General features: G+C 44.4%; 1 protein-coding gene across 5 annotated transcripts in view; it reads left to right on the top strand.

The window, feature by feature from the left end:
- Nucleotides 1–17,073, top strand: part of COL14A1 (collagen type XIV alpha 1 chain) — a 187,387-nt gene that overhangs the window by 123,860 nt on the left and 46,454 nt on the right. For all 5 annotated transcript variants that reach the window (XM_014580808.4, XM_006137507.5, XM_014580806.4 and 2 more), the window contains 3 exons: nucleotides 1,923–2,081; nucleotides 8,429–8,506; nucleotides 8,784–8,870. In XM_014580808.4, the coding sequence (XP_014436294.3) occupies nucleotides 1,923–2,081; nucleotides 8,429–8,506; nucleotides 8,784–8,870 (324 nt within the window). The remainder of the gene's footprint in view (nucleotides 1–1,922; nucleotides 2,082–8,428; nucleotides 8,507–8,783; nucleotides 8,871–17,073) is intronic.

The following is a 17,073-nucleotide window of genomic DNA, read 5'->3' as shown; positions in this document are numbered from 1 at the left end:
AACGCGTCTAGAACTAAAAACTAGTTCGAATTAGCGTTTTGCTAATTCGAACTAGCAAGTCCACATTGAGTGGACTCTGAACAGGGCTTATGGATGGCCGGAAGCAGTGCCGGCAGGGCATCAGAGGAGGACTTAGAGCGTGGAGATGCTGTCTCAGGCTAGCCGAGGGCTGCGCTTAAAGGGTCCCGACCCCCACCCCGGACAGACAGTTCTAAGGGGTGCCCTGCTTGAAAACCAGTCCTGGCTTGGAGTGCCCTGAGTGCCCACACTGGGCACATCACACCACTCGGCCATCAGCCCGGCTGCACTTGCCGCAGGCTGCCATCTGGGTAGAGGGGGCAATTGGGGGGCTGCAGGAGAGCTTCCACCCCCAGAAGCCTGCAGAGCCAGCCCAGTCCTCCCCATCGGGGGCTCATACCCCATTCCTCCCTCACCTCCTTCCACTTACCCTTCCCTAGCCCCTTTTCTTGATGTACAAAATAAAGGACAATTGTGTTCAAAAATGGAATTTGTCTTTATTAAACAAAACTGGGGGAGACTGGGAAAAGGAGGTGGGAGAGGGGAAGAGAGAGGCTGGGAGAGGGGAGGGCAACTAACATGATCAGGGGTTGGGAACAGGTCCCAGATGAAGAGAGGCTACAGAGACTGGGACTGTTCAGCTTAGAAAAGAGGAGACGGAGGGGGGACAGAATAGAGGTCTCTAAAAGCAGGGGTTGGGTGGAGAGGGTGCATTCAGAAAAGTTCTTCCTGAGTTCCCATAAAGAAGGACTAGAGGACACCAAAGGAAAGGAATGGGTAGCAGGCTTCAAACTAGTAAGAGAAAGTTGTTCTTCTTCCCAAAGCAAATAGTTAACCTGTGGAACTCCTTGCTGCAGGAGGCTGTGAAGGCTACAACTAGAACAGAGTTTAAAGGGAAGTGAGATCAAGTCATGGAGGTTGGGTCCATGGAGTGCTATTAGCCAGGGGGTAGGAGTGGTGTCCCAGCCCAAAGTTTGTGGAAGGCTGGAGAGGGATGGCACGAGACAAATGGCTTGGTCACTGTCTTCGGTCCATCCCCTCCAGGGTCCCTAGGGTTGGCCGCTGTCGGCAGACAGGCTACTGGGCTAGATGGACCTTAGGTCTGACCCAGGACGGCCATTGTAAGCTCAGGGCTCAGGGTCGGGGGTCTCAGTGGACCCCCTTGATTTTCATGCACACCTGCTCCTGGGTGGCCAGGCTGGCAGCTCTCCTGCCCTAGCCGGCCACTTTCCTGTGCCTAGTGCGGAGATCGTGGACAAGGTCCACGATGTCCGCACTAGCCCAGGAAGGTGCCCGCCTCTTGCGGTCCAGGGCAAGCTCCCGGGAGCCGCCAGCCTGGTCCCGGGAAGAGGGGGTGGGCTGGGGGACATCTGGTGGGTGGCTCTGTGCCGTACCAGGTGCTGGGTCTGCTGGCTGGGTGCTGGCAGGCTTGCACCTGGCATGGGCACCGTAGCCAGCCCGTGCCCCTTTAAGGGGTCCGGGGCCGGGAGGGGGGCATAGAGTTTCCCTGGTGTTGGCCAGAGTGGCCACCAGGGAAACCTGGGGAGGGCTAGCCTCCCACTAGTTCGAATTAAGGGGCTACACACCCCTTAATTCGAACTAGCTAGTTCGAACTAGGCTTAATCCTCGTAAAATGAGGTTTACCTAGTTCGAACTAAGCGCTCCGCTAGTTCGATTCAAATTCGAACTAGCGGAGCGCTAGTGTAGCGCCTAGGAAAGTTAGTTCGAACTAACGTCCGTTAGTTCGAACTAACTTTTCAGTGTAGACATACCCTTAATTAATTGAACGGAGTATCTGTTATGGACTAATATGATCAACTCATTTTGAAAATGCTCATTGTGTCTGATAACCCATATTCTTTGGTTTCCTCTCTGTGTTTTCAAATGTCTTTTCTTTTGCCTAGTTACATGTTGTTATCAGCAAGACTATGGCCAAAATTATTATTGACTGCAAGCAAGTCAGTGAAAAGACAATTAATGCAGCAGGGAATATTACTTCAGATGGGATAGAAGTGCTGGGAAGAATGGTCAGATCCAGAGGACAAAGGGACAATTCTGCACCAGTAAGTGAAACAAAGGCAATTTTTTAAACCATAATAAAATTCCTAAGGTTCGGCATGCAATAGCCACACAATTGTGCTTTTAGCAGAAGTAGTGTGTGAGCTCAGAAGTGAGAGAGTTACACTGTTACAGAAATTCTGTGAAAACCTGCTGCCAGCCTCACTCGAGGTAAACCCATTTCTGATTATTGTGGTTAACTAATTTTTTTTTGCTCACCTATACTCACACGCTAGTGAGTCCCTTTGTGCAAGGCCCTGTCCAAGAAAGGGATGGTTGTTGCCTCAAATAGCCCTCATTACACAAGTTAACAATATGCATAACTTGTGGGTCCTAGATCACTTAAACATTATTTTCAGTTATCATTCTGAACATCCCTGTGTGCATCATCCCCTGGGGCCCTTTAATATTTTCTGGCTTTGCACTTGCTTCCCCCAATGTTACATAAGTGCATAATTTTTGCACAGACTGTTTCCATGGGTGCCTCTCACAGCACGCCAAGCTCTTTTAAAAATATTAAACATTTAAATATCTAAAATTATAAATGACCTTGCAGAGTCTGAAGAAGTACATTGGGTCCATCTCTCTACTGACTTCCCCCTTTCCTTATGGTACCTGCCCGCACAGAACTGAGTGGCTACCAGAGCTCTGAGCGATCTCCCATTGTCTGTTGTTGTCTGGGGGAAAGGATGTGTCCCTGCTGATGTCAAGTGCAAGAGTACAGCATTCCTTTGCTCCCTTATGGAAAATGTTCTCAAGTGCCACATAGTCCAGGTCTGCAAAAGTGCTTCTGGGGATTAACTGTCATCAGACTCCTGGCTCAGGGACCTTACTTTTCCACATGCAGTAATCAATCTTCTCATCCCACAAAACTAATTATAGAATCCAGAATTGCTAACATCCTCAGGGTTTCTGAGGTAGTAAAGATTCCCCCACCAACACGGCCACTACCAATCTGGAGCCATCGCAACCCAAGTCTGGGAAAGTGCAGCTGGGATCTGCAGGATATCAAGGGTTGGGAGGTAGTTCGGTCCCCAGGAGGTGTTACTGCTTCTTCTCTCAGCCAATGTGAGGGGTCCATCTGGGGCTTTGTGCTCTGAGGCGGAGGCAGTTGGTAGCTCCATTCTACGTCAAACAAAATTGTTTAATTCTCAAATCAGACACAAGTATAGAATCAAAATTTCCATCTGCTAAGAACAGAACAAATTCCACTAGGCATTTTAATGCAAAGAAAAGCAAGTCTGACTTTTAGTGAGCTTCCTGTTTCTGGACCTGATCTTCAGTAGGTGTTAATCAGCATAGTTGCCTTGGTGCCAATGGAACTCCAGTAATTTATGCTAGCTGAGGATCTGGCCCTTTGTGTCTTAACTCCCACTAGGGTCTTGCTCCATGCAAGAACCTTGGACTTCTGGGGAGCTTAGTGCATGAGCCTCTACAGTTTGAACCGAAAGCCAGCTGGCGCTCAGCCAAGGCTGCAGAGGAAATTCATTCTTTCTTTCTCTCTAAAGGGTCTAAGTGCCACTACACAGTGAACTGCACCAGGAAAACTTGTGTGTTACATCAAGCTTAACATTTATGCAGCGTGCTTGGGTGTTCTCAATTAATAATTATTGATACTAATTTTTGTTTATTAGGGTAACAGTAGGGATCCTAGAATGTGAATGTTCTTGATTGTTAGGTTTTTACCCCAATTTAAATTAAGCTGATGTTTACACAAATTTTTACTCTGACCAGGAGAGGGATCTGTTTTAAAATACTTGATTTTATATCAATGTGTTGTCCTTATCTGTCCAAATTTTCTCTTTGGAAGTGGTTCTGGTCCTATTGAATCGATATGAGTTTTCCAATTGGCTTCAGAGGTGCCAGAATTTCACCATTTGACTTCTCTGGTTGAGTTTTATTGTTGGAAGGGAAAGTGTGTGGCACATGGAGGGTTATCAGTTTATCAGCTGTATAGTCAGATTAGGGCATTCTCTTTAACTGTCCTAGCCTTGAGCCCCAGGCTTGGTTTGAATGAGATAGAGGTTCATCCTTTAAAATGTATCACTTCTGATTGTATTTAAAAACAAAGTGCAGTCAAAAATATATTTACCCAAAGGATAGATTTCTGGGGGGCGGGGAAACTCATTAGGCCTTAGGCGTATGGATAATGGTGACTGAATTTTCTGCCTCTAAAGACAATTAAACAGAACAATGTTTGTGCCATATTCCAGTAGTACCAGACAAAGGCAAACTTAGAAAAGTTGGGAATTAAAGAGGTCTTTGTCGGGGGTAAGGGAAAGAAATGGTGGCTTTTGTTGGATCTAGAAATCTGTAAAAGATAAGTCATTTTACAAGCCACCCACTCATTGAAAAATTTAGTTGTATTCACATGGAAAACATGGCAATTCACATAGGAGTGTAATAGTGCACTCAACACATCATTCCTTTTTTTATTAATATGAAATAATTGGGCCCTAATGAGTGTGTTAATATGTGTATAATACCCTTGCAGACAACAGCAAGAAAATGTCCAGTCACCAGTTTTTAAAGCTCCATGTCTGACCCTCTTATTCATGCTGAATAGCAGCTATCTGAGCATCCCATTAAGGCCGTGTCCAGACTCAGGGGTTTTTTAGGGAAAAGTAGCCTTTTCCCGAAAAAACTTCCCCTGCGTCCAGACTCAAGCCGCGTTCTTTCGAAATTATTTCGAAAGAACGCGGCTTTTCTTTCGATGGCGGTAAACCTCGTTTCACGAGGAAGAACGCCTTCCTTCGAAAGTTCCGCTTTCGAAGGAAGGCGTTCTTCAATGTAAAGAGGCCGTCTTCGAAAGAGAGCATCCAGACTTGCTGGGTGCTCTCTTTTGAAAAAGCAGATTTCTCTTTCGAAAGATCCGCCTGCAGTCTAGACGCGATCTTTCGAAAGAGGCTCTTTCGAAAGATGCTTTCGAAAGAGCCTCTTTCGAAAGAAGCCTGCAGTCTAGACATAGCCTAAGAGAGAAAGATTGGCCTTGTGGTAAAGGCACAGGACTAGGACTCAGAAGACCTATGGACTTTGGGCAAGTCACTTAGGGTATGTCTAGACTTCATGCCTCTGGCGACAGAGGCATGTAGTCTAGATGTACCCTTAGATCTAGAGCAAAGGTATTTAGATATTTAACTTCCATTTCAATTTAAATCAGGGGTGGGAACCTTTCTTCAGTTGAGGGGCCTCACACAAATGAGAAGCAAAAAGGAAAAAAAAACCACCCCTCACTGATGTGGCCTCTGACTGAGAAGGAATTCCCCTCACACACCATAGCCTGGGGGGCTCAGGCTAGTAGATTTTCTTTGTTTTAAATCTGCTCCTTATTAATTTCACCTTGTGACCCTCTAGTTCTCGTGAGTAAGAATGGCATCTTTAGCCTCTGTCAGAAGCTGAGAATGAGTGAGAGGGGAGGAATCACTTGATGATCCCTGTTCTGTTTATTCCCTATGTGGCAGCTAGCATTGGCCATTGTCGGAAGACAGGATACTGGGCTAACTGGACCTTTCGTCTGACCCAGTATGGCCGTTCTTATGTTCTGAATCATATTGTTCTTTGTAAGCTGTAGGTCATATAATTGAGCCCTCCACTTGGACTGAATGAACCTAACTGTTCATTTTGGCCCTAGCCTATGTGTTTAGTTCACCTAACACCGTGTAACAACTATACACTATGTACTCTTTGTATTAATTTATGTGGATTACGAATATAATTGCAATAGGGTTACCTAATCTGAAACAACTTTGGGCTGCAATTTTTCACTGATATCAGTACAAGCAGACACTTTTGTCTGCATGGGTCTGCTTGCAGGAATAGAGCTTCAGAAAGCTAAAATGCTATGAATGCTGAGAGCTATGAATAAATGTTTAACAGTGGCAAACAAAGCTTTCTTAAGTAATTTAGCATGAATCAGAAGACTCAACCCACATACATAACTTTATAAAGTCCGAACACTGACTCATTCAGCATTTAAATGAACACAATAAAGCAACTGAGATAATTGTGTCTATTCCTTACTGTACAACAAAATATGTTATCACTGTGGATCTATGAATTGTTTAGTCTGGAGAGAATGAAAGTTTGTGTGTGCATATATAGTAGGGATGTAAAATCCCATTTAATTGGTTAACCTGTTAAATGTAGTGTTTTACTGGTTGACTGATGAAAAGGGGGGGCGAATAGCCTCCCCACCCACTATGGTTGGCAGGGGCTGCTCCAGCCATGTGAGATAGGTAGGACAAATCTGTAAGCAAAGCCACACATATGGGCAAATGCCCACAGAATTGGGCCCTTGATGAGTAGTAAGAGGAATAACCTATTTTAAGCCATTGTATCTAGACAAGGATTGCAATTTCTATGGAAAATATTATGTTACTCCATACACTGATTCATTATTTGTGAAGTTTCTGAGCTCTGTTCTTGTGCCTTTGGGACCCATTTTTATTTCCACTCCTGTTTGATCAATGGGTAGCAGGTTTAAAACTAATAAAAGAAAGTTCTTCTGCACACTGCGTGTAGTCAACCTGTGGAACTCCTTGCCAGAGGAGGCTGTGAAGGGTAGGACTATAATAGAGTTTAAAGAGAAGCTAGATAATTTCATGGAGGTTAGGTCCATAAAAGGCTATTAGCCAGGGGATAAAATGGTGTCCTGGGCCTCTGTTTGTCAGAGGCTGGAGAGGGATGGCAGGAGACAAATTGCTTGATCATGGTCTTCAGTCCACCCTCTCTGGGGCACCTGGTGCTGGCCACTGTTGGCAGACAGGATACTGGGCTAGATGGACCTTTGGTCTGACCCAGTATGGCCATTCTTATGTTCTTATGTTCTTATCATACAAGGAAAAAAATTTAAAAAAAACACAGGTTTTGTTGGTGAGAAGAAATAGAATCACCTTTAGGAGGTACCCTTCTGAGATCTATCTTTGCATTTAATTCTGTTTCTATGGTTCACTTACTTATAGTTGAATATTTTATCTGGTATCTGTCATTTTGCACAGTCCATGACTTCTGCATTAAGTCAGCATTTTCTATACCATTTTAAAATGTCTCATGGTGAGAAGAGCCACCATAGTGAACTCTTGCATTTAGGATAGATCCTGGTATGCCTGCCCCTTAAGATTTCCTCTTCCTTACTTAGCTGGAGGGGTGAGGTGTTTCATCTCACAGGGGAATGGCCACTCTCTGGGATCCTGGTTGGAGGGCGGGATGGGCTCAATTACCAGGTTCCTCTGCCTTTTTCCTGTCTCTACATCCAGAACACTATACAGTGGGGCTTGATTTTGGGAGAATGGAGCAGAATTTCACCTGCTTTAGCCCACATTAGCAAACTGTGAGAGGTAAAGAAACAAAATGGTTCCACCAACCCTCCACTTTGTGTATAAAGAAAAGCTGGACACACAGCAGCCATTCCTGCTTTTGAAAGCAGCCCCATCTCTTTTGCCATGTAAGTGGGGTAGCCATCAGAGCTGGGTTTCCAAGTTTGCTGTAGGTCTAACCCAATCATTTTAGCAGGTCATGAAGGAATTTTTTCCCTCTTAAGGTGTTTGGCAAGGTGTCTGGTGTTGTGTTTTGTTGCTTTTTTGCTTTCCTCATGGCATCCCAGAGCCCTGGTAGCTGGGGATAAGGATTAAAAAGAGTTAATTTAAAAAATAAAACAAACCTGGAAATGGTCAATTAACATCACTAAATATTGTCACTGCTTGAGGTATGTATGTGTTCTCAGTGCAAGTAAGAGGCTGCAAGGGAACAGGTTGCTGCAAGGGAACAGGTTCCAGGCTAAATCTGAGCATAAGACCTGTGAGACAAGAGGAAGTATTTAGTTTTCACAGCAGTACTCCTCCTTGATTGTAACCTCATTCCCCCTTGTACGGGCAGAGGGGGTTTAGGATGCAACATGGGGCTGAATCAGGCACTTGGGAGCTGGGATGGGGATGATGCCATTCAAGCCCATACTTTCATGAATGGAGATGCCTGTCTCCTAGAGCTGAAAGGGACCTTGAAAGGTCATCGAGTCGAGTCCAGTCCCCTGCCTTCATCACAGCAGGACCAAGTACCATCCCTGACAGATTTTGCCCCAGATCCCTAAATGGCCTCCTCAGGGATTGAATTTACAGCCCTGAGTTTAGCAGGCCAATGCTCAAACCACTGAGCTATCCCTTCACCCCCCCACTTCCCCCAACCACCACCTTTATATTAAAGTTTGTATGTTTGTCACCTGCCACTTTAAATCTATTTGAATGTTTCTGTCATCAGTCTCCTGCGTGCCCTGAGCAATGGGACCCCTTCGCAATGTCTCTCCTTTTCATTGAACTTGCCACATTGAATGTTGCACTTTATTCTTATTTTTAAACAGTTCCAGTTGCAGATGTTTGACATTATTTGTACCACCTCCTGGGCCAATAGAGACAAATGCTGCGAACTTCCTGCTTTGGTAAGAATTATTTTTCTAAACTAACATTGTAGTTTATTTTCTTGCATCCAAACCAAATGCTTTTGCTAATATCCTCATGAAATCAATGGGTGGGATTTTCAAAAGGACCTAATTGTGTCTGGAACATGAATCCCATTGAAAGTCAATGGGTCTCGTACCCCCAAATTATTTAGGAGTTTTTAAATTTTCCCTTCAATATTTATATTGATCTGTTATACATCCACAGCTGTTGACTTCATATTTTGAATATAGACTTACTATTTTGCTCTCTCCTCAGAGAGATGAGGAAAGTTGTCCATCTCTTCCTCATTCTTGCTCCTGTTCTGAATTTAGTAAAGGACCACTTGGACCTCCTGGACCACCGGTAAGGTTTTATTCATGTTTGTACTCAGATGTACCCGATACTCTATTCTTCAGTCTTATTTGATGCGGAAAAGGGACATACTGTGCTGTTTTAATTATTACAAATTACAGCTGTCAGAGAGTTGCATATTCACTACACTATGCTTGTGAAGACCTCATGCTGTATGCTCTAAAAAACTAACTCTATAAGTTAACCAAATGCTTGTGGCATAACCCAGCTTCAAGGCAGTAAGATGGACTGTTTTTGTTCTGTGTATGTACAGCGGCTAGCACCGTGGGGTCCTGATCCATGAACTAGAGGCCCTAGGTGCTATAGTAATACAAATAATAATATGAAACTGGTTTCTGTCTCTAGAGTTAAGAAATATGCCATGCAAATGCTACCCAGTTTACACTATTTTTTAAAGCTGCCATAGTGTTATCTAATGTTTGGAATCTAGTGTTCAGAAATACTTGATCAGTAACAATAGGTGTAGGAATTAAAGGCCAGATTGTGGCTGGCCCTTAGGAAGATGCAGAGGATGTGGGATAGGAAGATGAAAGAAGCCTTTCCCACCTTGCATGGCCTGCATTACAGCCTAACTCTTATAGTCTCTTTGTTTGGAAGAACTGAAAGACTGTTCCTCCCATGGGGCTGTTGGATCACACAGGGTAACAAAAGGGGTACCTGGCCCTGCTCTCCTTTCACATTGTACCAGAGCAGGTTGGATGCACTTCTAAAAAATGGTGCAACCTACAGTCTCCTTTGTATCAGGCTGCTCAGAGAGAGATGATGGCACATTGTCTCCCTTATCTCTGTAGCATTCTTATTTAGGCTGGTGGCTAAATCAGCGATGGACAACCTGTGGACCATCAGGGATCTATGTGTGGCCCACGAGACATTTTGTTTACTGTTGCCTATGCAAAGGGTTGCTGCATTCCACTGGTTTCCATCCACATAGTTTTTTTCCTACCAGCTTCACTAAAATGACATGCACCTAAAGCAAGGGTACGTGAAGGGAGGTATGTGCTGATTGCACATAACATTGACTATGAGAGCTTGTGCTCTCACTGTATCTAATCAAAGTGTTGATACTGTTCAGTTGGTACACCCCACAAATTCTAGGTATGCAAGCGCAGTTAGCAAAACTACCCTATCCTGTGAGACTGTCTTGATTATGATAATCTTGTGGACCACTGAGATAAAGGAGAGCTATTCAAGTGGCCCACTCACTGGACAATGTTGCCCATCACAGGGCTAAATGCTACAATTTGCCTTCAGCAGTTTAAAATGATAATTCTTGTTTGCAATGATATGATTTGGGTTTTTTACCAGGGTCCCTAAACTAACAATTTTACAAACGTTGGATGTGATTTTTCTTTTAAATTGCCATCTAAACCTGATGATTAGTTTCTTCGGACTGTCACTGAAGAGGCATAGAGAGTTTCATGTAAATTGCTTGAGACGAGATCCTCAGGTATGGAATTCATGAATACGTTTATGTGAACACAAAGATATCAGTGGTATAAAGAGACAGAGAAAAAGGAGAAGAGCTGTTGCGATAAAGCAAAGAATGTTGACTCATGAAGGAAAGCCATGAGTGCACAAATCAGACTAGACACTAGCCCTACTTGCACTTTAGACACATGCACAGCAGATCCAAGCAGACACTTATCCTGACAGCATCTTTGGGGTTAATCTTCTTACAGGAATGAATTGTTCTTGAACATGTTTTCAGTGTCTGAGCAGCCAGAGTTCATTTCAAGTGCATATAGGAATCCAGTCAAAATTCTCACTATTTTAAGGACAATATGATTTTTATCCTGTAGTCCTTCACTGGTGTCAATGGGAGTAATGTGTGTGAAAGGACTGCAGGACTAGCCCTTGAGGGCTGTAATTATCTGATACTATTACATTCTTTTTCAAGAAACACTTTTCACCTGATGGGATTTTTTGCAATCAAGTGGAATTAATTCCAACTAGGATTCTAGGATCAAATTAATCCCTGCTGTGACTCCTTAGTTGGATTTGTTCCCTGACCTTTACAAAACATGCTTCTTTTCAACAGCAATAGGCATTTTTCTTCTACTCTTGTTTTTTACTAGTACAAAATGTGCCTGTTATGCTGGCTAGTGAATGAAAATTATATTACCACATGTATTTTTAGAGGATAGCAGGCCAATGGCATAGAACAGGATAAGTCCCGGGTAAATTGTTTCTTTCCTTTCAGTAATCCAGTGCTTTAGAATAACACTGATGTTTGGTGGTTTATCTAAAACAGGGATGGGCAATAATTTTTGATAGGAGGCCACTCTGAAGATTTTGGAAAGTGGCCGAGGGCTGCACTCTTCCATGGTATTAATGGAGGAGGTGCAGGGTCTGGGATGAAGGTTGGGTACAGAAGGGAGCTTGGGGTAAAGGATTGCTGGAGGGAGAATGGGGTCTGGGAGGGAGTTTGGGTGAAGAAGGTAGTTGTGTCCTAGGGCAGGAAACTTGTGACCTACGATAGGAGGGGATTGTGATCTCGGGCAGGAGATTGGGGTGCCAGATCTGGGAGGGAGTATGGGTGCGTGTGGAGTAGCAGGGCAGGAGTGTGGGGCAGAGGATTGGGGAAGGGAGGGGCTGAGGTGCCAAAGGCAGGTTCTCACCAGGAGACTTACCAACCTGCCCGCAGAGCTGAAGAGTGGCAGAGCTTAACATTTTTCTGTTTGCTCGGCCATGGGCTTGAGTTAGTGAACAAGATGGTTGTGCTTTGTGGCTGCCTGTTATTCAAACAGGCAGCTCCCATTGGCCAGTGTCTGTCCAGAAACCGACCAATGGGGTTATGCTGGGGGTGGGAGCCAATGTCTGAATCTTCCCCCCTCCCCTCCAGACTCAAAGAAAGAGCACCCACAACTGCATTTCTGAGCGGCATGCAGGGCTGCAGGGTAAGCAAGGGAGCCTGCCTGGGATTCCCTACTGCCTCTGTGGGCTGGATCTGGTGGCTAGGCAGCCAGATCCACCCCTTGGGCTGTATTTTGCCTAGGCCTGATCTAAAATCATCTATTTTAATCTATTCTATTTTGTTGGCATTAATTTAGTCTACTTATTTTATACTTTTTGTCATTTTCTTTTCCATATATCTAATGTGTAATATAACATAGTGTGTAATGGTAGCTACATTTTTAATGAACCAGTGATCTAGTCATTTTGCACCTTGTGTGTAAAATACATTTTAGCTTGACATTTAAAAAAGTAACGGTGTGAGCCCCTCAGTTATCACAATGGCATCAGGAGAGGAAGATTTGGAGGCAGAAACTCACTTGGAACCATAAGTAAGAGTAGAATTTTGTTGCCGTTCTCGTACAGTAGGCTAGGAAAGCATCCTGATCTGTTTCTTTGAGCTATATTAGAGTTTGCTCTGTATTAATTGGTGAACTAGAAAATAGTCCATATTAAGTCTCATGTATCTGTCTTATGTACTCAAAGTCTGTTAAGCTTGGGAATGTTATGAACTTCCGAGGACTGCATTGAACAATGTACCAAACAAGAATGAATGTTTAGGACAAACAGAGTCAAGTATTTTGCCTGGGGAATATTTAGGGCGAGGCAAATGCAAATTTCCACTTCTAGTTATACAAAAGAGCAACCCTTTGAAACTGTGCTCTGAAGAGAGGAGCAATGTCTTTTGATTACTTGTTCCCAGAATCTAAAATTAATGATCCCAAGCTATTTAATGGAAAGACTGAACTATTCATGATGGCTATGGATCTGAATCTGAGAGTGTTATGAACCTACAGGTTTTGAAGGACTGACATCTACCAGAGCCCGAGGTTGGAGTTGGGGTGACTTCTGGTTTTTAATATGATTTCTCTATAACATTTCCGCCTTTGGGAATAAAATTATTTGTTTATAAAGCAGTGGTCTCCAACCTTTTACTCCCAAGATCACTTTTTAAATGACAGAACAAGCCAAGATCTTCCATCCTGCCCCTTCCTTGAAGCCCTGCCCCTTCCTTGAAGCCCCGTCCTCTTTATTCTCCTCCTCTCCATCACTTGCCTTGTATTGCTGCTTTTTTCCCCCCAATTCTTCTGTAGGAAGAGGTTTTTCCAACATTTGGAAAAAGGAATGTAGGGGTTACCGAAAGATCATGTTTGCTCTTCTATTAAAAGAAGCGGAAGAACAAATGCATCCCTTGATGCGGAAGTGTTTTTCTGGGGTATTTCCAGAATCCTGAAAAACTCCTGCAGTCTAGCCATACCCTTGCTGGGTTGAGACAGGATGTGTATGCTCTGGGGTGGGAATGAGGGATTTGGGTGCGGGGAGAGGTGAGAAGTGCAGGCTCTGGGAGGAAATCTGGATGCAGGAGAAGGTGGATAAAGGGACATTGGCTCGGGGACAGGGCGCCAGGCCGGGCAGTGTTGGTGTCAGATGTAGGGTTAGGGTACTAAGCAAGCCACAGACTTTTGGATGTGAGGGTTCAGGAATTTGGGTTGGGGTATGTGAGGGGCTCAGGGCAGGGGGTTCCAGTGTATGATAGGCTCAGATGTAGGGTCTGGGGGAAAGGGGAGTGCAGGAGTGTTATGATGGTGTGGCCAGATGGGGGCTTGGCCCCAATTTGAGGTTTGTTGCCCAGGCTTCATTTTTAAATAAAATACTATGTCAAAGAAAAAGTTTCTGCATTGTCTTTATTTCTGAGAAGGGCAGGGAACCTGTTTTGAGTCAGGGATCACTGACCCAAGAAAAGTCATTTGGGGCCACACAAGTGAGATGCAAAAAAAACCCTCCTCCAACCCCCTCCCCCCCAAGCTTCACTAATGTGGCCCCAACTGTGTTGGTGGGAACAGGGGACATAGTATTGGGGAAGGGTGCTAGTGGGTGCTTTGGCAGGGGACAGAGGAGTGGGGACAGAGTTCTGGGAGTGGGGACAGGAGTGGGGACAGAGTTCTGTAGCTGAAGAAGGGGGAGTGGGGACAGAGGTCTGTGGCTGGGCAGAGGGAACTGAAAAGTGAGTAGTGGGAACAGGGGGCAGGGGAGTGGGGACAGAGTGCAGGGTGCCAGTGGAAGCAGAGTCCCTTGCATCTGCCTCCTCCCAGGATTCCCCCCGGCAGAGGGAAGCTGGTGCATGCCTTCTCTGGGCCCAACTCCCCCTCCACACCTCCCCCATGGTGCAGAGAAACCCCGCGCCCGCCTGCCCTGGGGCCGAAGCCCCTGCGTGCGCCTGCCCTGAGGCCAAACCTCCATGGCACAGGGAAACCCTGCTCATGCCCGCCCCAGGGCCGACTCACCCCTCCTGCACCAGTGCAGGGAAGTCACCATGCTCCTCCTCCAGCACACCCAGCAGAGCAGCCAGCACACTTCCGTAACCCCCGGAAGTGGCGCTGAGGTGTGAGACTTCTGTCCACCCGCGGGAAGCCGGCACTACCTCCATTTTCACTGGCGGTAGGTAGTGGGGCTTCTTGGGGGTGGGGGGGAAATAAAGGGGAGGCCTGGATGCCACACGAGCGATTGGTCAAGGCCTCATGATCGAGCAGTCAATCGCAATCGACCTGTTGGTGACCACGGTTATAAAGTGTAGTGTGGTATCCAGTGACCTGGGTAATGAAAGCTGTTTACAGCTTTCCAAGAGAGAAAATATAGGCAGGGAATTGCACCTGGAAAACCCCAGATCAAGAGCAGGAGAGAGGCAAGTCTCTGCCCAAAAGAGGAAGAGACAGAAGCCTAGAGTGGGTACCCTTACAAGCCAGTGGAAAAGGAAGGCAGGTGCAGATACCCTAAACTGTGACAGTATAAAAGGTGAGGTCATCTTCTCCCAAAGACAGTCAAAATGGATTTCTGGATGCAGCCTACTTTGGTATGAGATGAACGATATATCACTTGGCAGTGACATAAGAACTCATTCAGTTAGAGTTCAGGCAGCTTTGGTAGCTTCCCTTAGGGCACATCTACATTTATGAGAAGATTGATGCTCTGGAGGTCAATCTTCTGGCATTATATTTAGTGGGTCTAGTATAAACCTATAAATCAAACACTGAGGGCAGCCCCTGCCGCTGTCCAGTACTCCTCCATCTGCGAGAAGTGAAGGAAGCCGATGGGGATGTCTGCTCCTATTGGCCTCCTGCTGTGTGGACATCACGACACCTCAGTATAAGGTAAGCAGACTCCAGTTACGCATTTTGAGATGTTCCTGCTACTGACAATTGTGGAGCAGCTGCTGGGAATTCAGTTCAGACTTTTGCTGAATGCTAAGCACTGATACAAGTAGTTGGAGCTTCTCTGGGCGGTATTGTTCTGCAGTGTGTTGTATCATAATATTCTAGTCCCCCTTTCGCACATCCTGATGAAGGCTCTGCTTATGAATCACCTGAAGTGCACTAGATAGAGGGACAATTGCTTGAGGAAGAAGAAGGAGTTATCTTCCAGTAACATGAGTTCTTTAAGGTGTGCTAATCCTATGTGTAACCTACTATCTACCCTCCCATACTGGGAACTGCGGATTGAAAAGGGAGCCCTTTTTACTCCATTGGTGCAAAGTGCAAGCAGAGTGGGTGCACATGTCTGTATCACATGGACTCTGCAGTGCTATGGAAAAATCTGCAGTTGTGAGCACATGGAACATTTGTCCAAGCTGAAGTGCACTATACACTGAGATAGCACATTGCACAGAACAAAAGTTACTACATGGTGGGTAACTCCTCTATGTTTTCCTTTTGCTTGCTGAGTTTTTATTGCTGTATTACTGATGATCCAGGTGCTACCCAGTGTGGGTGCCATTGTTTCTTTGAGTATTTAAAACATTTTATATGTAAAAATGTGAAAAAATGGGCACTATATAAGTTAATCAAATAGAATATTGTAAAGTAGGGAATTGTTATTATACAATAAGGCTACGTCTGCATTGGCCCCTATTCCGTAATAGGGATGCAAATGTAGCACTTTGGAATAGGCAAATCCGCGGGGGATTTAAATATCCCCCACGGCATTTGCATTTTCATGGCTGCCGCTTTTTTCTGGCTTGTAGATAAGCCAGAGAAAAGCGCCAGTCTGGACGCGGTCCTCCGGAAAATAGCTCTTTTCCGGAGGATCTCTTATTCCTTCCTTTCAAGTAGGAATAAGAGATCCTCCGGAAAAGAGTTTATTTTCCGGAGGATCACGTCCAGACTGGCGCTTTTCTCCAGCTTATCTACAAGCCGGAAAAAAGCGGCAGCCATGAAAATGCAAATGCCGCGGGGGATATTTAAATCCCCCACGGATTTGCCTATTCCAAAGTGCTACATTTGCATCCCTATTACGGAATAGGGGCCAATGTAGACACAGCCTCTAGGTTTAAGAAAATACAAATAATAAGGTGGAAGGCATGTAATAAATTTTAATACTTTCATTTAAGTACATTTTCTTTCACAGAGTTGGATCTTTCTGTCTCTTTAGCTTGTACATAAATTTAAAAAACACATTTTTTTTCATAGAATCATAGGTTGGAAAAGACCTCCTGGATTATCTCATCCAAACAGTTTTGCCTGAAGCATGATTTTAATTTACTTTGTTTCCCCTGATGTATATTCTGTTCTTAAATACTTCTAGTGATCTCTCTCAATTATTTCCAGAGGCAAATTATTTTTGTAGTCATCTGTTGAAGTTGGGCCTCTAACCACTTAGTCCATAATGAAGAGAAAAACTTAGATATGCAAGATAAAAGAATCTTAACTTTAGTGAAGGTCTCATTTGTGCAAGCCTTAAAACCCTCAAGTTATAGCTGTGCAAACTTGAAGAACTCACAGGAAGCTTTCTTTCTTATGATAATATTTCACTGGAGATAACAGATGTCACACAAACAAAAAAGTCTAGTTTATCACAATAGAAAAAAATCGATTGTCTTGTTTTAATTTAGAGAGCAATCAACTGTGTTTTGAAGTTTAATTTCCTATGTACACAAATTAAATTAGTGTCCTAGGAAAAAGACACCTAGATGATCGGGAAAATGAAAATGCAAGTGAATCTGATTAATTTTTATCAATTCTTTCAGTACGATGAAAAGTTTTCCGTGACATTTGCGTAACATTAGGTTTGATTAGAAGGGCTTCTGTTGTTAATCCTACGTACAGATATCTGTGATCACAAAGACCATATCTTCAATAAAATAATTTACTCTTCTTAACCATAATATGGAATACTGTTCAGTAGCAAAGGTACTTGGTAACTACACCCAAAATAAAGCATGAGAATAATCTAACTGCAACAGGACTCC

This window comes from Pelodiscus sinensis, chromosome 2 (genome assembly GCF_052426305.1).
Source record: "Pelodiscus sinensis isolate ZL-2025 chromosome 2, ASM5242630v1, whole genome shotgun sequence".
Classification (NCBI taxonomy): domain Eukaryota; kingdom Metazoa; phylum Chordata; order Testudines; family Trionychidae; genus Pelodiscus; species Pelodiscus sinensis.
Note: the sequence above shows the minus strand (reverse complement) of the source record. Positions and strands in the feature narration are given on the sequence as shown.